Source organism: Anas platyrhynchos, chromosome 7, assembly GCF_047663525.1.
Source record: "Anas platyrhynchos isolate ZD024472 breed Pekin duck chromosome 7, IASCAAS_PekinDuck_T2T, whole genome shotgun sequence".
NCBI classification, from domain to species: Eukaryota; Metazoa; Chordata; class Aves; order Anseriformes; family Anatidae; genus Anas; species Anas platyrhynchos.
In genome coordinates, this window is record NC_092593.1 from 39,600,524 (window position 1) to 39,622,903 (window position 22,380).

The 22,380-nt window shown below is 37.2% G+C and overlaps 1 protein-coding gene across 6 annotated transcripts in view; it reads left to right on the forward strand.

Moving 5' to 3' along the window:
• Positions 1–22,380, forward strand: part of AOX1 (aldehyde oxidase 1) — a 44,054-nt gene that overhangs the window by 7,101 nt on the left and 14,573 nt on the right. For 4 of the 6 annotated variants that reach the window (XM_038182160.2, XM_038182158.2, XM_038182159.2 and 1 more), the window contains 18 exons: positions 251–312; positions 2,891–2,971; positions 3,746–3,826; positions 4,931–5,075; positions 5,239–5,331; positions 6,890–7,071; positions 7,273–7,366; positions 9,888–9,997; positions 10,866–11,050; positions 12,242–12,404; positions 13,292–13,384; positions 15,363–15,532; positions 16,852–16,978; positions 17,110–17,232; positions 18,402–18,498; positions 19,381–19,505; positions 20,536–20,669; positions 21,348–21,435. In XM_038182160.2, coding sequence (XP_038038088.2) covers positions 251–312; positions 2,891–2,971; positions 3,746–3,826; positions 4,931–5,075; positions 5,239–5,331; positions 6,890–7,071; positions 7,273–7,366; positions 9,888–9,997; positions 10,866–11,050; positions 12,242–12,404; positions 13,292–13,384; positions 15,363–15,532; positions 16,852–16,978; positions 17,110–17,232; positions 18,402–18,498; positions 19,381–19,505; positions 20,536–20,669; positions 21,348–21,435 — 2,153 coding nt within the window. The remainder of the gene's footprint in view (positions 1–250; positions 313–2,890; positions 2,972–3,745; positions 3,827–4,930; positions 5,076–5,238; positions 5,332–6,889; positions 7,072–7,272; positions 7,367–9,887; positions 9,998–10,865; positions 11,051–12,241; positions 12,405–13,291; positions 13,385–15,362; positions 15,533–16,851; positions 16,979–17,109; positions 17,233–18,401; positions 18,499–19,380; positions 19,506–20,535; positions 20,670–21,347; positions 21,436–22,380) is intronic. The other 2 variants (XM_038182161.2, XM_038182162.2) reach the window with 1 other exon arrangement.

Consider the following 22,380-nt stretch of genomic DNA (forward strand, 5'->3'; position numbering starts at 1 on the left):
TAGTCACTGTTCTTTGAGTGCAGCTTTCAAGTATCTCATATTCCCCTTGAAACAACAGCCTTTTTCTCTTGGGAGCTGCAGAGTCTTAAGTCTAGTGAAACAGTGATCTTTTTATCTCTTCAGAGACCAAAAACTTTATTTTCAGCCTCAAAGATGCAAACCTCATGTAAAAGCATTTTAAACCCACATCTTTAGAACAAAGGCTTTTTTAAGTGATTTCCTTTTTTTTTTCTTTTTTTTTTTTTTTCAGGGAACTTGTGCCGTTGTACTGGATATAGGCCAATCCTAGATGCCTGTAAAACTTTTTGTAAGGTGAGGAGTAGTGATTATAGAAGTTTTGTCATAACTTTGTTGGTATTATTAGTACTCTTTTAAAGTACAGATAGATTATGCCTCTCGGTACGTTTATGAACTAATGTTTTAGTTGATAGGTTCCTATGGAGTGTGAGGAGCATGAATTATTATGAAATATAGTATTTAGATTAGAAATTTAGACAGGATGCCCAGAGAAGCTGTGAATGCCCCATCCCTGGAAGTGCTTAAGGCCAGGTTGAACGGGACTTCGGGAAGCCTGATCTAGTGAAAGGTGTCCCTGTCCATGGCAGGGGGGTTGGAGTTAGATGATCTTTAAGGTCCCTTCCAACCCAAACTGTTTTATGGTTCTTATATACAGGCCATGAAGATTTTTAATAAGACCATGTATTTTTCCTCTGTTAAGAGATGCAGATCAGAATCACAGAATCATATAGGTTCTAAGAGACCTCCAAGATCACCGAGTCCAACCTCTGACCTAACCAGTCCTCCACTCAACCACTTCCCTGGGTGGACCATTCCAATGCCTAACAAGTTCTTGCTAATATCCAACCTAAACCTCCCCTGGTGCAACTTTAGCCCATTCCCCTTCATCCTGTCACCAGGTACATGGGAGAATAGACTAATCCCTACCTCACTACAGCCTCTTTTCAGGTACCTATAGAGAGCGATAAGGTTTCCCCTGAGCTTCCTCTTCTCCAGGCTGAACAATCCTACCTCCCTCAGCAGCTCCTCGTAAGCCTTGTTCTCCAGACCCCTCACCAGCTTTGTTGCCTTTCTCTGGACTTGCTTGAGTACCTCCATGTCCTTCTTGTAGCGAGGGGCCCAAAATTGAGCACAGTACTCGAGGTGCAGCCTCACCAGAGCCGAGTACAGGCGGACAATCACTTCCCTAGCCCTGCTGGCCACACTGCTTCTTATGCAAGCCAGGATGCTGTTGGCCTTCTTGGCCACCTGAGCACACTGCTGGCTCATATTCAGCTGACTATCCACCAATAATCCCAGGTCCCGCTCTGCCTGGCAGCTTTCTAACCACTCATATCCCAGCCTATAGCGCTGCTTGGGGTTATTGTGCCCCAGGTGCAGGACCCAGCACTTGGCCTTGTTGAACTTCATGCAGTTGACCTCAGTCCATGGGTCCAGCCTATTCAGATCCTCCTGCAGAGCCTTCCTACCCTCAAGCAGATCGACACACGCACCTAACTTGGTGTCGTCTGCAAACTTACTGAGGGTGCACTCGATCCCCTCATCCAGATCATTGATAAAGGCATTAAAGAGAACTAAAAAGAACCTCTGTTCCCCTGAGAAGGCAGTCGCCTACAACGATCACCTTTCTTTCTTAGTGGAGGCAGTCCTGAGGTGTGGAGTTGACTATCTTGCCTTAAGCATCCTTCTGGGTAGACTGTTAAACTCATCCTCACCCACCAGTATCTCAAGCTCCAGTCTTGGGTCTGAAACCTGTTGTGTAAGGGCACCAGGGAAGGCTGAGCCGGTAGGGGGGTTGCCTCTGACGTTGAGCAAGGACCTGTCTCCATTCCTCCTCATCTCCTGGGTCCTCTCCCTCTGCTCGGCAGGGCAGGGGGTCCACCACTGTTTGGGGTGTCTCACCCTGGTGCCATTCCTTCAGGCTTTGCAGGGAGTTGCTCCACCTTTCTATCTCGTGCTCATACTACTCCCTGCTGATCACAGAATCACAGAATTGAAGGGGTTGAAAGGGACCTCGAAAGATCATCAAGTCCAACCTCACTGCCAAAGTAGGTTCCTTGGAGCAGGCTGCCCAGGTGGGCATCCAGACTGGCCTTAAGTATTTATCTCCAGAGAAGGAGACTCCTCCACAACCTCCTGGGTAGCCTGTCCTAGTGCTCTGTCACCCTCACCATGAAGAAATTCTTTCCCATGTTGGTGCAGAACTTCCTGTGCTCTATTTTGTGACCATTACTCCTTGTCTTGTCCCCGCAAACCACTGAAAAGAGGTTGGCCAAATCCCTCTGTGTCCCACACCTCAGGTATTTATACACATTGATGAGATCCCCTCTCAGTCTTCTTTTCTCCATGCTGAGCAGACCCAGGAAATGATGAATATGTTGAAAATATGAATAAGAAAACGATTAATAAGGTGTCTAGTAGCCTAGCCTGTTTATTTAAAAAAAAAAAAAAAAAAAAAAAAAGGAACATGGGAACTTGGTGTCTAGCATGAATTATGAAGAGTACTCCAAAGTAACTACATGTGTTTTATCATGGATCGATACTGGCATAAATAACATGTCAGAGACCTTCAATGAAAGAAATGGGAGACTGAACTGTGGATAAAAGAAATAATGTTGAATGTGTGTTCTCACAAGGTCCACCAAATTTCATATAACATGAAATATTTTATATTAAGGACTTGAATAGCACAAGATTTTAAGATATTTTTGGATATTGTCACTTTTACACACAAATCCTTCCGATGCAGTTAATTATTAAATGTTATCCAGAACTTCATTGAAATGTAAGGAGAAACTCTTAATGGCTCAAGCAGTCTTTAACTTATTGCCAGCCTGGGCACTATTTTACTGATAGAATGTTCCTATTTTAGGAATCTGTTTGTTGTCAAAGTAAAGCAAGTGGTAAGTGTTGCTTGGATCATGAAGAGGATTTGTTTGACAAGGAAGAGAAGGTAGGATTTTAAGTATTTTAACTGTACTAGTTGGTTTAAGAACCTACAGAAAAGAGTCTTGCATTGTGTATTTATTGTAACTATTCAAGATATAGGCATAATCTGTTTATACCTTCCACCTTACTCACCTTCCATAATATTACAGTTGTTATATATAAAATCAGATATTTTATTATTCCTCACAAGAAATTTGGAAATATTTTTAAAAATCAAGGCTTCTATGTGTATTCTTTTATGAGAAGGAGATGATGTAGCAATCATCTTTTTTTTTTTTTGTAACCACTGATCTCTTCAGAATCTAACCGTTGGCTTGAATCCAATAAACTGCTACGTTCCTAAAAATAAGTCATGATTGTAGTGTTATAAGAAACCTTTTATTCATGTACGTTTGACTTCGTTCTCTATTTTCTTTCAATAGTATCTGATCTACTTCTCTGCTTTTTGGGTTCTGTAGGTTGGCATGAAACCAGCTACTTTCTTGCAGTAGGACACCAGGAAGCCTGTAGTTAGTCTTTCAGTTACTTGCCTCTGTACTTGCTAATACACACATTTATGTTATGAGTAAACTTTGAAAAACTGTTATGACCACTTCCTTCACCTGCAGCTTCAAATGAAGCATTGTAATTTAGCACAAAATGCAAAAGGTAATGGAATTGCCAATTTTCTACTGGCTTCACTGGGACCATTACAGGTTTTTTTGGTTTTGTTTTGTGTAGAAATAAGAATGAGAGAAAAAAATAGATACTGTCTTTGCTTGTTTCCTTTCTTTTTAAGATTTCCACCAGATTATTTTCACCAGATGAATTCCAGCCCTTAGATCCCACTCAGGAGCTTATATTTCCTCCAGAACTAATGGTAATTTTTGCTACTTACAGACTACTCTTTAGTTCTGTCTTTTTCTTCTTAGTAGTCCATAGTTCAGGACTCATTCTAACATCCTGCTTAGCAGTGATTCATCAGAAAAAAAATTGTCATATGATTCTGGTTTAATTTTAAAAAGTTATTTTTTTTTCCCCAGTGATCTCACTGAATAATCACATACAAAAAAATCATATTGGGAAGCTGCAGAATTAAGCATTAGGTGAGAAGACAAAATAACCTAAAGGGAGTGTTCAGTGCAGCACATGTATGTACAAATGCTTCCTAGCAAACTGGCAAATACTTTTTATCTAACATTGCCAAAGTAATACATTTTCCCCATTTTGTGGCTTAATAGTTTTGCTGGTCTTGTCTATCAATAGTCAGCCTTAAATGGCTATCCAGTCTGGGGAGTGTTTAGCTCTAGTGATTCAAGTGGGGCAAAGATATGAGCAGCTAAAATAAGGACACTGGAATATAAATTGTCAGTAATCCTTGATTATTGAGAGCAGTATATGCCCTAGAAAAACTAAAAGCTGCTTCCTTTGCAGTATTGTCAAGGTATAAATTCAAAGACAAATTCACTATAGCTAGCTGTCTGCTTACAGAGAAATGTTGAGAACTGTGAGATAGGTGTTCCTGCCTATGTATTTGTACCCACACCAGTTCACAAGGTTTTTCCAACTGATCAGTAAACAGTGCTAGAACGTCCAAAAAAATCCATTTGTTTACATAAAGGAATGTGGCTGCTGTTATCACTGGTAACCTCCAAACAAAGGGTGCAAACACCTCCCTAAGTATTTTTAATTATTTTTTAAATTAATTTCAGCAATTGCAGAATCTATTTGTACTTTTGTTTATTTGTGGGCTATTTATTATATTTATCATCAATCTGGTCCATTGGACTCAGTCAAAATTTGAAAAAATCACCAGTGTGCAAAGGACCAGCCTAACAGTCCCCATTCTGTGCATTTTGAAGGCTTAAGTAGAATTACCATATTTTAAGAACTTCTTTTTACTTCCAGTCTAATGTCATGTCTGTTAGACCCTGCCACCTGTCTCTGTGTCTAAATATGTAAATCTGCTATATTTCTCCATCAGAGAATGGCTGAAAATCAACCAAAAAGAACTCTGGTTTTTCATGGGGAACGAATGACATGGATTTCACCTGTAAATTTAGATGAATTACTAGATCTGAAAGCTGCCCACCCCAAAGCACCTTTGGTTGTTGGGAACACCATTGTGGGTATGTATGATCTGAATGTCTTCTGTTGACATTGTTTCAGCCTCCATGGGAGGAGTGGGACTGTTTGTCATTCATTATGTTTTCATCTGTAAGCTTAGGCTCCTCTATGTTGGACCTGCAGTTATGGAATATACATTTATGTCTGTGCCTTCCCATTTGGTAGGACCTCAGATGAAATTTGGAGGCATGTTCCATCCAATTGTCTTTTCTCCAGCAAGAATCCCGGATCTGAATGTGGTGAAGTACACGGATGACGGTCAGTAGACCTCTCTTTGTTTCAGACATGGGAGATTCCTCTGCAGTAGGGGATGCTACTCCATTCCATCATGCTGAAAGTGTGAAGTGCTGTACAATGATCTTGGCTCTCCAGTCATGCCTAAGCATGCTTGGCTATTTCCTGAATCAAGGTGGCTGTCTGTAGCCACTGTCCCAGCACATGGCACAGTTTTATACCATGTTATGTTGCATAGCATAGAGAACCACAGTGTGTTAACAACTTTGTACAATTGTCTACGTTAAAAAAAAGTCTGTGATTCAACTATGATAGCTAATTCGCACTAAATAATCTTGCTCTCAAAAATAACAGCATTAATTATTCCAAATTAGTACCCTTGTACCTCAATTTGTGTTTGAGATCAGTACAGTGATATTTTTAATATTGAAGGTAAACTAGGTTTTAGCTTTAAAATTAGTTCTATTTGATTTTCAAATAGCAACTAAAAATACATTTAAACTTCCTATAATAGCATAAATTAATTAAATATAAATTACATCGTGCATATTTATTGCATAAGTTTTAAGGAAAATCAGGGCCTGTATCTGATGAAGGATACTTACGACATGCCTGAAGCCACATTTTTGAAGCGGGAAACTGTATTTAATGTTACTGTCATTGCATCTAGAACATCTTTTTCAGTTTGCTGCAATCAGCCAGTTCCAGCTGCCAATTAATTCATTCTTAGCTGAAAAGTGGTTGGTAATTTACAAGAAGCATGGAGAATGTTTACTGTTTCTTTTATTCTATAAATAATATCTAGTCATTGGAGTGTAAGGCTTACTCATTCTAACATGAGAGAGATTCGGTTTAGTTTGCCAACCAAGAAGAGTATTTCCTCTCTTTAATTAGATTTCAATGCAGAGCATGTTTTGATTAATTTTTTCTTTAAGTACATAAATTTTAATATAGTTTTACTTAATAAAATCCAGTGGAAAATATTTATATTTTGAGTTATATTTTTAATTGAATTCCAGTTTCCATTCAAAAAATTCACACATTACATAAATGAAACCCATTAATAATTTTGAATTGAGGCACTTTTTACCATTTTATAGTATTGAAAATTTTTAAAGTATAGTCTTAATATAAAACTTTATCACTTATCTTTCTAATGGGGGAAAAATACCATATTCAGTGTTAGCATTACTTACCTTGTTGCAAATGCTACATTAGAAGAATAACTAGAATGTAAATAGTGGTTAAAATAGGAAGAGCCCATTGAAGCTGCCTCAACTTCGGGTGAAACTTCACACAAACATTTCGACAAACTTGATGCAAGTAAAGCAGCTGGAAGCAGAGAACAGAGTTCCCTTTTTGTACACATGTTGAGCCATTAGCTCAACTTCATAATTTCATGAAACTTTACCCTCGGTGTCCTGAATTGAAAGGTGACAGTTCCTTAAATATGCAAAGTCCCTTCACTTTATGCCTACCTGTATTGCACATGAATAGTCCTAGCTCTACAGTCTGAACATAGTTTAAAACTCAGACAATGAAGCAATGCTCACATTACGCTTTCATAATATTTTGGTAACAGGATTAACTCTAGGAGCTGCCTGCAGCCTGTCTCTAGTTAAAGACATCTTGAGAAATGCAATCTCAAAGTTACCTGAGGAGAAGACAAAGATTTTCTATGCTGTCTTGAAGCAATTAAGAACACTGGGTGGAGAACAGATAAGAAACGTTGCTGTATGTCGTCTGTTACTTAAACTGCCAATTGTATGTTGAACAAAGCTTTGTTAATTGCTTCTGAACACAAGTACAACTTGCCTTTTTAATTGTCTTTAGTTGTTAATTTTCTATGAGTGCATCTTTTTTGAGCTTTAAATATGCATAAATGTGTGTATAATCTTATTTATAATGACAGAACATGAAAATATGAAAGCAATGAAGAGAGGTAAGATTTTTTTTTTCCCCAAGTCTTTAGGTGGAAACGTTGTAAGTCGAAAATCAACCTCAGACTTGAATCCTATTCTGGCAGCTAGCAACTGTATGCTTAATCTGGCTTCAAGAGGTAAGCGGAGATATCTTGTCTCTGTACTAGTGTCAGAGATACAGGATGCTACTGTATGAGGTGCAGGGGTGTCTGGTGAGTGCTTGTTAAGGAACCCTTTTCCCACTCACATAGAAGATCATGTCAAAGTAAGAATATGTCAAAGATTCTCATGTCAAAGTAAGCATTCAGACCATCCAGATTGTATGTACTTCTGTGGGCAGTGAATTGCGAAAAGCATTCATAAAACCTGGTAATCTGAGTTATCTGTATACAACTTCCCCATCCTTCTGGTAGGTAGTTTTCTCTTTAACTGATACTTGTTCCTGGTTTTTAAATTACCCTCTGGCCCTGACAGGAACTGTAGTTTCTTTTTCCTCACATGTACTTCCAGTAAATACAGGAACCACTAGTCCAGCACTTTTTTCCATGCCTATTGCCTCATTTTCATTCCATCACTCTATACTCCCCTCAAATAGCTCCATTCCTTGTGTACTACTTTACCAATTTGAAGGGTGATGAAATATTGGTAGACTCAGCTGTCTGGTGGCTTGAAACTGTATGCTGTTCTCCTTTCCAGATGTCTTATGTCCTTTTTTTGATTTTATGATTCTAAGACCTATTTTTGCCCTCGATCCAGAGAGTATATGTTACCATTTCAGACCATGTAATATTTTGCTTAGCACCATGAAATACGTGTTATTTATGCATTTGCTTCTGAGCCAGGATTTCATGAAATAGATACACAAAAAAATATTATTTATGATTTCCATTGTTTCTTCCTGCATAGTTTGCCATTGAAGTACAGAAATACCTGTCAGAACGTCATTCTGAAAAGTCAGTGTATACACATTTGCATCTCCTCACCCAACAATTCCAGTGACATGCCTATTTATTTGAATGATAAATAGAATCACTGGCTGATACCTCTTTCTGTTAGCATGGAAGAATTTTACTGCTGGGAGAGGATTTCAGGCATTTTCATAGGTTTTTAACATGTTTCCTTAGCAAAAAATAGTCAGTGAAGCATAGGAAATGTGGATTGTTTAAGAAAAGGAGGTTACAGAGATGCTGTTTTTTCTTAGTATTTCTCTTAAATCATAGTGTAAAGGAAAAAGCATTTTCCCAGATTCCGGTAGGCTCACAGGTGGGATTGGGCAATGTATATAAACCAAGTTTAATCTGGGTGCAATTGCAAAGGCAAAACACCAGAAATGCCAGTGCTGCTATTTTTAAGTGTTACTTTTCAGATTTGCACTTCAGCAAAATAAAATTCCTGTACTAAAGTTTTGCTGTTACACTGGTTATGTTTTTTAGGAATGTAATTTTAATGCTAAGTGGTATTCTAGGATGAATAGAATACAGTGTCATCATCACATATAACATGAAAACATTAAGAAAGTAATCTTGCTCTAAAGCAAACAGTCTTACAGTATCAGGCTCACTGAATGTGAGAGGAATATTTTAGTCTATGAACTTCTTAAAGATGGCACAGATTATTATCTGTTTGTACAAAGTTTTGGGATAGATCAGGGCTACTATAAGACATGTATTGTCTAGTAATTACAAATACTTAAAAATACAATGGACACCATAGGTAGCATGTGCAAAATACAAAGGACGTGGAAGATTAGTAAACGTATATATACATAAATACACATACCTTGATTTCATCTGATAAATGCACATGGTGGATCAGTGTGGATTTCCATCTGCACAATGTGTATTTTATACCTTTGTGATTTTGCAGGATCATAATTCTACTTGACAGTTGCTTTGCTGGTATAGTTGCAGTTTTACTGACAAAACTTCTTGAGCCAATGGAGCTTGTTTAATTAATATAATCAATTTTATGTGTTAAAATATATATTGGATTTCCACTAGGAAGGCTTGCTAGCTTAACTGTGTAGTGGTATTGGCATAACTTATGTAGCATAGATGTTTAAGTGTTCAAAGAGCTCTTATAAATTTTGCTTCCTGATGTAATTTTGTTCTCTTCCCTTTTGAAAATTCCACCTTTTAATCTTACATATCATAGAATGATAAACATAGCCACTTTTAGAATAATCTACAAAAAGAGAAAGGAAAAGGCATTTATTCCCTCTGGACACCTGGAACTGCTTAGTCTCAAGACACACACACACAAAAATAGTTCTGCATTTTTGCAGCACATCTCTCTCATTCAGTATTCTTACTCACTCCTTATACTTTAGTAGAAAATGTAGTGATGACAACAGGTGCAGAGATTTGGAATAGATTGACAGGAGCAGGGGAAGGGATTGTTGTTGCGATAGCATCAGAAGGGAAGATTACAGAATGGGGATAGTTCTCTGTGCCTTTTATTAGGAATATGGTGTTATGATACTTTGAAAGGTAGTGCAATCATATATTTATAGAGCATATGACTCGTAAGATGTTTTATAAACTCCAAAATTATTTACTCATGAAATATGCGTGTGTTTTTTGCCAATTAAAAAATGTTCAATGTATGTTAGTTGCACTATTGTACAGAAGTTTCTGGATGTGGGATTTTTTTTTTTAGGAAGAAAGAGGCAGATTCCCTTGAGTGATATTTTTGCAGATGGAGTTGGTAACAATACCATTATGCCAGAAGAGATCTTAGTCTCTGTTCATATTCCCCATTCGAGGAAGGTAAGTTACTAGTACATTTAGGTTTGTTAGTACATTAGTTGCAGACTCTTAAATGAAGAGCAGGAAGGGGGCATAATCCATATGTTTAAAGTAACACAGTTACTGCTCACTTTCTGGATTCCTTACATTTGTTTCTGATACTGTCATACCATATCCCAGTTTCAGCCAAAAAATACATCTCAGTAGGTAAATAGTGATATGTAGTGTGATATTCATACAAAAGTTTACTCTGAAATGATGAGGGCAATAACAATTAGCAGTTCACTACAGAAAGGGTTCTTGGACAAGTTGTCATAGTCCTCATCCAAACAGGCTGCCCACATGTGGTATGGTTGGCATCAGGCAGGTAAAACATTACCACCTTTTGAGGATTTTTCCTAAGATTAGATAAGATTATACATGTGCTTTGTGCTTCTGTAAATGTTGCTGAACTGCATAATAGTCTTCAACTGGTGTTGTTTGCAATGACGAGTATGTGATTTTATAAAATAATTATGGGTGACGTTATCTGAGTACTGAAGTCAGGCAATACTTTGAAGCCTCTAAGCTTTTGGTCTTGTTATAAATGCAGCCCCACTATTCTTCTCCTCCCCTCCACAAGATCCCTATCTTCTGTGTATCTGCCATGAGAAAATTTAGTCATCTGAACTGTGTAGGTAATGGAAGATCAAAAAGAGACTGCTAGAACATCAAAGAAAGGTAAAGCTACTGAAATATCAATAGAAGGAAGTGTATGGTCTTGAATGCTCAGGAAGTTGAATTTGTGCTGTTCATTTTGATTCTCTTGCTTCATGTAATGTAAAAGCAAGTTCTGCTTTCAGATACTTACATGCGTGCAGGTTATCCACTTCTGTCTGATCTTATTCAGGGAGAGTATATCTCTGCATTTCGACAAGCACCAAGGAGAGAAAATGCTCTTCCAATAGCCAATGCTGGAATGAGAGTCCTTTTTGAAGAAGGTACAGACAAAATAAAGGATTTAAGCATTTTCTATGGAGGTGCTGCCTCAACCACTGTCCATGCAAAACAAACCTGTTGGACACTTATTGGAAGGTAAGATTTCTCAGTGTTTTCTACATTTCAGAATAAAGGGATGTTGAGATCTTAGGTGTATTTCCTTGGAGCATGAAAGCACATGGGAGATTTGAGTTACCTGGCTTATGCCACACATGGTCAAGCAAATGGTCTGGTCAAGCCCAAATAATGACTTTTTAGGACCATTATGTTTTGGAGTCTGCACATGGGTGCAATTCCAGTGAGAAGGATGTAGAGAGATGTGAGATTTGAGCTGTGAAATAAGCAGATGAGGTATACATAGTTGTGGACTTGTACAAAAGCATTGGGAGATGATGCTGGGTCCCATAGGTTTGATGATCCCTTAGCATCAGTGTTCCCAAGTCCTTCAGTTTGGCTCTGATAGATACAAGGAATGGAAATTTCAGATGTGCTTAAGAAACTTAGGAACACAAGTCAGACCTTAACATTTTCAATATCTCTTCATCTACAAGATCATAACTTCTGACGTTCATCGCTGACATTTTTCTCCCCTTTGCAGCATCTTTCCAAGGTTCCAAGGTTTAGGGCACAAAATCTACAAATAATTCAAGCTCCATTTATCTAAATGGGTCCCTTCCAGACTTTTTTTAACCAATTAATACACAACCATTTCACTATTATTTTTTTTCTGCTTTATGTGCTTAAATTTATTCTAACAGATTTATATTCTGATATCTAGGGTTGTGTAATTATGGAGAATTAACTGTGTTTGAGATACTTCAAGGAAGGCCTTTTCAGAAAATGTAGAACAGCAATTGAACATTAATCAGATCACTTAAAAGCATCTCCAGTTTGCACCAGTATTGTTGTTCACCTTTCTTTAAATATAGGGCAGTATCTGTGGAACAATGGTAATCCATAATAGTGTTAAATCAGCTTTAAAAATTTAATATTTTTTTTGTTGTTATTGTTCGTTTTTAAGAAAAGACTGGCATAAGACTTAATTCTTCTGACTTAAGAGACCTCACTTCTGTGAGCAACGTTGATCTACACAGTTTTTGAAATTTCAAGCCATCATTAAAATCAATAGCTTCATTGTAAGCAGGAGGGTACAAGGGTATTACTACAGTTTAAGTGTGTGCATTGATAAATATTGATATATATAGATAGATAGATAGATATAGATATATATATAAATAATTATCTTGAGCCCTTGTCTGATGGTGTCTGTGTTATTCTTTTTGACAGACACTGGAATGAACAGATGCTGGATGAAGCTTCCAGATTAATCCTTAAAGAAATAGCTCTTCCAGGCTCAGCCTGTGGTGGGAAAGTAGAATATAAAAATACTTTGATAGTCAGTTTCTTCTACAGATTTTTTCTGGAAGTATTGCAGTCATTGAAAACAATGGTAAATTGATTTTTCATGTTTGCTTTTTTGCAAGCAAATGAAGGTTTTTTTTTGTTTTGTTTTGCTATCTGTTAATGTTTGAGTATGTACATTCTGCTAAATATTGTCCTTCTTGGGTTCAGATCTACAGCACGTAAGTCCCAAAGAGACTGATGGAGAGGTGTCTGCTTAACTTTTATGTGCCCAAATATATTATGTGTCCAAGGTAGCATGTACATTAGGCTGTTAATAATAACAATAAATAATATTAATAGTAAAAATTTGAGCAATATTAATGCAACAGTGTATCAATACCGATGTGTCAGTATATTACCCCATCTTTCTGTAGTTCAAAAAGCAAATAAAATACATATAAACACTTTGAAAAGTAACTGTATGTGTTAAACAAACCCTCTTCCTTGTTTAAATTGTTGACTGGGAAAGGAGAAGTCTAAAATCTGATTGGCCCGATAAATTCTAGCTGTGATTTGTTTACTTTTGTTTTCATCTGTTCTTCTGAGGGAAACCATACCTGTTGCCTTTCTTTTCTGTATTACCATAAGCACTTTCATCTGAATTACCATTTCTAGGTAATTTACTAGGAATGATTCTATGCCAATTTTGGTCAGGCTCAAGAAGGAAGGTCTTCTGACTATCCCTGCTTTATTTTGCTTCCTTGAAACACACGCATTTGTCAAATTTAATGTATTTTTAAATATCATTTAGTGAAATCTTAAAACTCTACAGTCTTTTCAAATTGTCATTTTAGAGCCTAACTTGTGAGAGTCTTGAAGGAATTTTCTGTATAAAGAGTATAAAGAGCATGTATTTAGTGATTTTGGTTCTTAGCTTTTTTTAGTTGTAACATTCAAAATGTGAGTTTTAATAATAATTCACTTCCTTTTCAGGACTCTTGCCACTATCCTGGCATACCTATGGAATATGAGAGTGTCCTACAAGACTTCCAAACCAAAATGCCCCAGAGTATCCAAATATATCAGGCAAGTGATTTTATTTTAAGATTGTACTGTGGTGTGTAAGACTTAGTAAATAATAATAAAAATACATCAAGCATGATCCACAGAGTGAAGCTCAGGTGTAAATTTTCCAAAGGACTGAGGACAACAGGCTCTGAGTCCTTGTTTATAAATGTATCAAAATTGGAAAAACCTTGTCAGTAAAAATAGATTCACATGGATATTCTGACTTCTACACAGTTCACAGAAGGTAAATATGCAAAACAAATTCCATTGTCAGCATGCTTAAACTTGGTATATGGCAGTGTTCAATCCGATTGGAAAAATCTTGGACCAAGATCAGAGACTGAAAATCCCAAGAATATGTTAGTATTCTTTTCTCGAAATACACTTTTCTTAGGCTCTCAGAGGGCTCTGAGCTCTTACTGTAGATTTAGGAAAGAAGATGAAGTTTACGGTGGCTATCTGCTTGAACAGGAGCCTTCAAGGAGAAGTCAGCAGTAGAGGGTAGCAAAGAACAACTCTTGGATTTTCTGACGTTTTTTTTCACAGCCCTTGTGACTAGATCTGGAAAATCCTACAAGGGGTTTTGATCTTTTAACACCATTAATGAAGATGCGAGTAAACATTTCAAGTTTTTAGAAACCTAAAGAAAATTCAAACGAAATGTACGGAAACATTTTTGTTTTGATTTTAGATATTCTTTAGAATAACTTGTTAGTTTTAAATACTTAAATTTGCTCAAGTTATTATCTCCAGCTTCAAAGAAAAGGCAGTGTAAACTTACCAATGGGACCAGGACTAAGGGAACTAGTTTTCTGTGGCTTTCAACAATTTATACCCGAGCTACAAGAAAGTGACATAATAGAAATAGATATATTTTTTATTATTCAGATTGGCTGGCACTGAGCAATAATAAAAGATTTCGAAACCCAGGAAATCTGTTTTGTCACTTTAAATTTTTACCTAATTTGTGTAAGTGTTTGTCTTCTGCCTGGACTTCTTCATCTGAACCTTATTACACTTTTAAAATTAGAGGGAAAAAGAAGATGGGGGAAAAAAAAACATATCCTGAAAGATAAGTATGGGATAAAGTTGAGATGATTTTGCTGAGACAGCCATTTGAGGAACCTTAGTCATCAAGTGAAAAATGTCTCTTCTTGGCTTTGGACTAATAGCAGAGAACATGTCAGAAAGTGCAGGAGGTATTGAATGTGTAGCAGGAACGTTTGAGTGCTGGAACCCATGGGAGAAAATAGATTTTGAGATCAGAGTAAATCACTAGTTCTAAATGCAGAAAAACGAAAAAGCTAGCAAGATCACTGACAGAAACTGAAAAAATGTTTTGGGAGTGGACAACAATTAGTTGGCATGGCAGAATTGTCTGGCAACAGTAAATTAACTTTAAGGAAAGACCTAGCAAAATAAGGTTAATAAAGCATGAAATTCATACACAGTTGCAAGGAAATAAGTAATTGCAAGTAAATAAGTGCAAGGAAATGCAAGTGCAAGGAAATGCTTGCAAGGAAATAAGTAATTGTCTCACTGATTTACATTGATTAATTGCAGCCTTTCAATGAGGAAGACAAATTCTATGAACTATTGCAAATAGCTCAAACTGCAACACCACATGCTGGTAAAACACAGAACAGAAACTTGTGAGAGTAATTCAGGAAATTTTCAGAGCCTCATGACACCAATCAATAATTTAAAAAAAAAAAAAAAAGGACTGACGTTTATGTCACTTTGTTGTAAATGATTAAGGAAAAAATACAAGTAGACAAACCTGTGTAATGCTCTTGGAATTGCTTGGAGAAGCAATTTAAAAAAAAAAAAAAAAAGCTCAGGAGCATCAGTTGAGTCTTTCACCTGTTTTCAATACTGAACCAGAATAGGATAATATGAATAGCTTTCCTTCATCTGATTTTTTAATTAATATAAGAATAGTATGTCAATTTTATATTTTTTTTAACTGTTTGGAGTGTTGTTTTTGATGGCACAGGATGTAGATCAGAGTCAGTCTCCCCAGGATCCTGTGGGACGGCCTATAATGCACCAGTCTGGAATTAAGCATGCAACTGGTGAAGCAGTTTACATTGATGACCTTCCTTCTGTGGATGGGGAGCTCTTCCTGGCTGTAGTCACTAGTTCCAGAGCTCATGCTAAGATTATGTAAGTGTTCAAAGCGTATCTGAAGAAAGTTACTAACGAAATAGTGTCTGGGATTTTTAGAGCAGACTAATGGAGTTCAACTATGTATATGCAAAACAGAACATAAGATTCCCACACTGGCTCAGGTCCTGGAAGCAATACCGTTATTTCAGTAGAAGGCTCTGATTGGATTTATGTATTTTTCCATGTTATTGTCCTAATGTTGTTGAGCTATTTTTGGTAAATGAGCCAGCTTACTTAGAGCTAACCTAGGAACCTCTACATAGAGCTGAGCTATACAGTATGAATAGACACCTCAACTCAGCTTCAACAACATAGCTTTAAAATCTCAACTCTGTTACAAAAAAAATAATTGTTCAAAATGTAAGAAGTAACATTGCAATGTTGCAGCAACAAGGTAGCAAGGCTCAGGTAAGTACTTGAAGGAGATGGAAAGACAAACGTATTTTGAAAGAAAATTGTTTTCAGTTATGCTTTCATACTGATACACACACTGTTTGTTTAACATTAAGGTACCAGAATGCACGTATCTGCATTGTCTACCCAGCATTCAGGCACCAAGATGTGTACCCAGGTGCTGTGGTTGGGATTACTCATGATGACAGAGGACTGGCATTGCTAGCTAGAGCCCCTGTCATATCTCCTGGCCTATTCTTAAGTAGGTAATAGTATGTTGGGTTTAGATATGTTCTTTTTGTACCATCTAGGAGCTGACATCCCCCTTTCATCTCTGTGAGACAGTAGTATTTTGTCAACTCTATACAATGACTTTTATTAAACTGATGCAGTTCAGGCAGTCTAATGGGTCAATGATTTCCCTGCTATGTTTAGAGTATTTTCTAGAAATGGAACAAATTGCTAGAGTCTTTGTTGCCTTCAGGGGGCAGTGGCGACCTGGTTCAGGAACAGCACGGCGACCAACCCCAGGCCGCTCGGTCCATCGGCTCACAGACACCAATGTGGTGGATGGCAAATGGCGTTTATTGTCGAGTCCCATGGGGTTATATAGCTGAGGCCCATAATGTCACTTCTGCTTGCTTACATCAAAGACCACACGCTGCTGTCCATCAAGGGAGGGGCTCCACCTTTCCGTACAGCGCGACATCTTCTGGCCACCAGACCCTAACTACCCACAAGTCTTTAATTCCCTTTGACATGCGTTTCTTCCCATGCAACGGGTAGAAGGAAAAGACATGTCTGAACCTATGTTCAGATTCTGGCAATACAAGAAACATACTTCTGTATTGTGTTCCCTGCTTATGTGCAACAGTTTAGTAAAACTAATGAATTATACTTCTATCTTTCCACATCCCAATCAGATCTGTAGATACCTCAGAGGCCCTTAAGGGACCGGGTGTGTTTGATATCATAACAGCTGATGATGTACCTGCTACAAACGAGTTTCACTACTCCAGTGATCCAGAGATTATATTTGCAAGAAACAAGGTTAGAAAGCAATCTTTTTTTTAATTTATTTTCTTAATTTCTGTTGTTTTACTTCAGGTCTTTGTAATGGAATTTTACCTGCTGACTCTTAAATTTCTTTATCTTTTGTATGTGTGATGTGTATTTTATAGGTAATTTGTGTGGGTCAGATTGTTTGTGCTGTGGTTGCGGATTCAGATGTTCATGCCAAACAAGCTGCTGCAAAAGTGAAGATAAAGTATGAAGTGCTGGAACCAGTGATCTTGACAATTGAGGTACTAATCACTTCTCTTTTCTCTTGCTTTTTTATTGTTTTATCTATTTAAGTAATGGAAGCATTCCTCACTTGCTTTTTCAAATGTTTTTCTAAGCAAACAAAGTGAACATGAACATCCAATTAAGTAGTCTGTCAGTATCTCTATAGATAACTTTTGAACCATTTGTCTAATTTTGGCCACTTGTGATAGATAGCCAGTAGCCTCAAAGTATTAAGGTCCCACAGATTTCATAATGAACAAACAAAAGGGTAGACAAGAACACTTTTCATGTCCTCAGTAAGAAGAAGGCAATGAGCAAGCACCCTGGTTGTTTCTAATTCTTTTTGTAGCTACCAGCTGGTCAACCAGCATGTATATATGGGCTGAGCAACCAGCCTAATTATTTGTAGCATTTTCTGTCTGTTGATCAGTTAGCAAGCCAACAAAGCTAAGGTGAGTTGTAGGAAATTTTGGAGGAATGTGTGGGAAAAGATGTTAAGGATGTGGAACATCTTAGAAATGTGATGTGGGAGTTATAGGGGGGAATTAAATTTATGTTGGATTAAATGAGATGGATGGAAATAAGGAACAAAGGAAATATTAATGGGGAACCAGCATTAGCTCTGGTAGTCGCTTTGACTTCTTTACATAATGTGTGTGGGGTTCAACAGAACAGTCATTCTGGTATAAAAATAGAAGTAGTCTCTTTTTAAAGACTGGAAAACTACTAAAATTCAATTACAGTAAAAACTCTTAAGGAAATCTTATTAAAAATAAAGCAAATCAAATGTAATAAATTCTACTTTTCTACTTAGTTTTGGGGATTTCTTTTCCTCTTAATGGTATTACTCTTTGGATGATGTGATTGCATTCTTACTCTGGGCTCTCCAGGTCACTTGCTAGATGTGTGAAAGGGAAGAGTAGATTGAATGAACTAAATGCAGCTCCTTCAGAAAGTGCTATGATCAGTAACAGGACACATCAGGAAAGAATTCCTGTGACTGAATAGACAAACTCATCCCCCACAAAAAACAGTAAAACAATGAAATGCAGTTGTTCGCTAGCTTTGGTAGCTGGTGACTCAGATCTCTGAAGAGAATTATATTTTTACTGAGCGTAAAATGCTATAATGAACTGAGAACCTTCAAAATACACTAAAAAAATGTTTCTCTTTTTCTCCACTGCAGGAAGCTATAAAGCACAACTCGTTCTTTGAGCCAAAAAGAAAATTAGAAGAAGGAAATGTTGATCAAGCATTTGAAACTGTTGATGGTATACTTGAAGGTAAATTGCAGCATGTATGATGAGAAGTTGACAGTATTGGGGCTTCCCAGTCCTTCAAGTGCCGGTCTAATTTTTTCAGTGATATCATATACAGCAATAAGGCCTGAAAAAGCTCTTGGTTGTCAGGAATAAAAGTGTGACTAAACCTAGTAATTTTGAGGTTCTACTGCTACATTCAAGTTTTCTTTATCCTTTGTCCTTGAGACAGAATAATGGAATAATTTAGGTTGGAAGGGGGTAGTCTAGTCCAATCTCAAAGCAGTTCCTGTTAGAGCAAGGTACTCGGTGCCATATCATCAAGTTCTGAAAATCTCCAGGGGTGGATATTCCACAGTCTCTACAAATACCTGTTCCAGTGTTTGACTACCTTTGTGGTGACGTTTTCTTATAGTGAGTTGCAATTTCTTGTGTTCATCATTTCTCATCCTTCCACTGTGCACCTCTGAGAACAATCTGGTTCTGTTTTCTCTACACCCTCCCATTAAGTAGTTGTAGACAGCAGTAAAATTTCCCCTTAATCCTTTTCTTATGGCTGAGTAAATTCAGTTCTCTCAGCCTCTTGTACATCATGTGCTCCAGCTTCCCCATCGTTGTCTTGACCTGGTCCACTACATTGATGCTTTTTTAAATTTAATATTGTCAACATTTGTAGTCAACATTACTCTGCTATTTACGTATTTATATATAAACATTCAAGTTCTGTTGATGTCAATGGAACAATATCATTTAAACCTGCAAAGAGTCTGATTTGTGTTTTTATTTTAAATGCTGTTCCCTCACACAAGATGCATCAGTAGATTTGACACTGAATACCATAATTTATGTGATGATGGACAGGTGTTTTTTTTTCTGGTAACACTTGTGTTTTTCTCATTGGATCAGGGGAGGTTCACATTGGGGGACAGGAACACTTTTACATGGAGACTCAGAGTGTCCTTGCTATTCCAAGAGGAGAGGATAAAGAAATGGATCTGTTTGTGTCAACACAGCATCCAGCATTTATCCAGGTAAAACATTCTCAGAGAAAGTGGTTGAACCTGTGACAGTTGAGCTCTGAGTGTGGTTTACAAATCAGTCTTACCAATTTAGAGACAGTGGGAACAGAAAGTTGCACATCTGGATTATGCAACAGAAGCTGCTTTGTAGTACTGCAGTATAATGATGTACACTGACCACTCTGCTGTGAGGATGAAGAAGTAAAAGTCTCTCATTCTACCTTAAACAAAGTATATCATGCCCCACTAATGTACGTGTGAGAAACTCCCTGTGGAGTGCTGAGGATCCTTCATTTCCATTAGCTTCTATTGAGGTCAGGAGCAGTCAGCACCCTGCAGAGTCAGTCTGCTGAGGGAGTAAAGTAACTCAAACAGTTGTAGGAAAGACTGCTGTTCTATGCCAAAAAGATAAAGCAAACTCTGACATAATGTATGGTCTGCATAGCAGTAGCTATGGTGAATGAAATTGGTTGTATTTCAGAGCAAACAGTGGTATTTTGTGTTCAAAGCACTTTTTTTGTTTCCATTACCATATGCTGCTAATAGCCAAGAAGCACGAAGAACTTTCTGTCTGAGTAAATGAAGAATATTATAGATTTGAAGCAAGAACATTCCAGACACTAAGATATTAGTTTATTTAAATATATATATATTTATTAAAATTATCCTCGGATTTATGCTTTTATTAATACAAATAATTAAACTAATATATTTTTTTTGGTATATGAAGCTTCTCACATTTTACATAATTAATTTCAAGGGTATATTCTTCACTTCTGTCCATGACCCCTTGACAGTATCCATGGCAGACATTTTGAAGGCAAACACTGTTGAGTGTTTCTTGTTCTCTTTGCTTGTTTTTTTTAACTTGGGATAAAGGAAAAATCTTATAAGCTGATTTATTAAAACAAAACAAAACAAAAAAAAACATCTATGTAACCCTTTTCTAGAAAAAAATATTTTTAGAGCTAACCTGTAGGCTCAGTTGGAGCTGAAAGTGGGTCCTGATAACTGATGTAAAAGCTGAAAACTGTTTTTACAGGAGATGGTAGCTGCAAGTTTAGGTGTTCCAGCCAACAGGATCATGTGCCATGTTAAACGAGTTGGTGGAGCTTTTGGTGGGAAAATCCTGAAAGCTGGTTTACTGGCGTCAGTTGCTGCAGTGGCAGCAAACAAGTAGGTGTGATGTGTGTGTGTTGGGATATGAAGAGAAAATTGTGTGAAGAAGATTTACATCTTGTCTAAAATGCTTTCTCCTTCTCCAAAGTTGCTAGCTAAAGAATCATAAAATCCTGACTGTTTATATTTTGTGAGACTGTTCAATATATTTGTTTGCTTTGTTTTGTTAGACTGCTTAAGTTTCAGTAAGCAGCTCTAGCCTCAGTTAAGATGAATGGACTTGAGGAAACTGCAGGTAGTATAAGTTATAAATATTCTTGAAATGACTGACAATTTTAAAAGGACTGGTCCCTAAATGCTGAAGCTTTGTATATGCATTCAAACCATGACAACCATCCAGAAGTGAACTTCTGGATCTTGCTATACTAGTGGAAGACTTCATCAGTAGAACTTCTATTAGGTCACTTTGGTTCAGTCTTAAAATTGAAATGACAATTTTTTCTTCAGAAATTTGTACTGACTTATGTCATTGGCTTTCAAGATGTAAAATGAAAATTCGGATATGATTGTAATTGTAAAATAATATGAACTAGGCCTTAAGTACATAGCCTATTAAAGTTAATTTTGATCTGAATGCATGCTTACATCTGGATTCATAATGAACAGAACACATTAATATTGTTAATAGCATCTCTCATGTTGTCTGAAAACCTCATTTTTCTTTTGTTAATTTAGAACTAACAGAGCTGTCCGTCTTATTCTGAGCCGGGGGGATGATATGTTAATTACTGGTGGCCGACATCCTTTTATTGGCAAGTATAAAGTGAGTGCCATAGGAAATGAGTAAAAAAACACCTGTTAATATTCTGTGAATAAGAATTTCAGTGTTGCTGGTTAATATTTGTTCTATTAATTAAAATAATTTTAAAACTATTAGCCAAGAAACCAAGAGATAAAGTTGTTTTACAACCTGTCTCTGCTTCTGCTTCTAACACTGCAGGGTTTTTTTGTTGTTTTTTTTTCTGCTCCATTCCTGTCCTCCTTTCATAGCTCTTTCTGTCTTTCTTCCTGGAGACTGGAAGACAAGCTAGGTTAGACTTCTTCTGAAAAGTTTATTTTTAACTGTCCATCTGGTTAAGTTCACAAAAAGGAGCAGCTAGTTTTTTCACAGAAATAGTGTGTACAGCAAAAGTTACCATAAGGAAGAAATTTCTCTCTTACCTGCTCATGCACTGTCATGTCATAACAATTCATTAGGTTAAGTTTTGTCTCCTTTTCTGTCTCTAATACATAGGAAAAGTAAAAGGGGTTGTATAAGATACATCCCTGAAGATGAAAATGAGCTGTAGCTCATGATGAGAATTCAGCAGCTATCATTAATCTAAACAGCTGAAAAGAGTTGTAAAATAAACAACATTTTTTCATTAAGACAAGCAAATGTCTTGCTGCAATTGCCATCTATTCTTATAGTTAGAGAGGGATTTGACTTTGTCTACAGTGAACATTCCTAGATGACACAGCCATCTGTGTAGCCACAGCCTACCTGGGCAGCCTGCTCTAAGGAACCTGCTTTGGCACAGGGGTTGGACCCAATGATCTTTAGAGGTCCCTTTCAGCCCCTGCAATTCTGTGATTCTGTGATCTGTTGAGCAACACACAGGAAGCCACTGAGTTTCTCTGCTTCTTCCTTCCCCAGCGGGCTTCTTGTATGCCGTACCTGTAAGGATCGCAGATGTCAGTTAGGAAAAACAATGCTTAGGAACATACT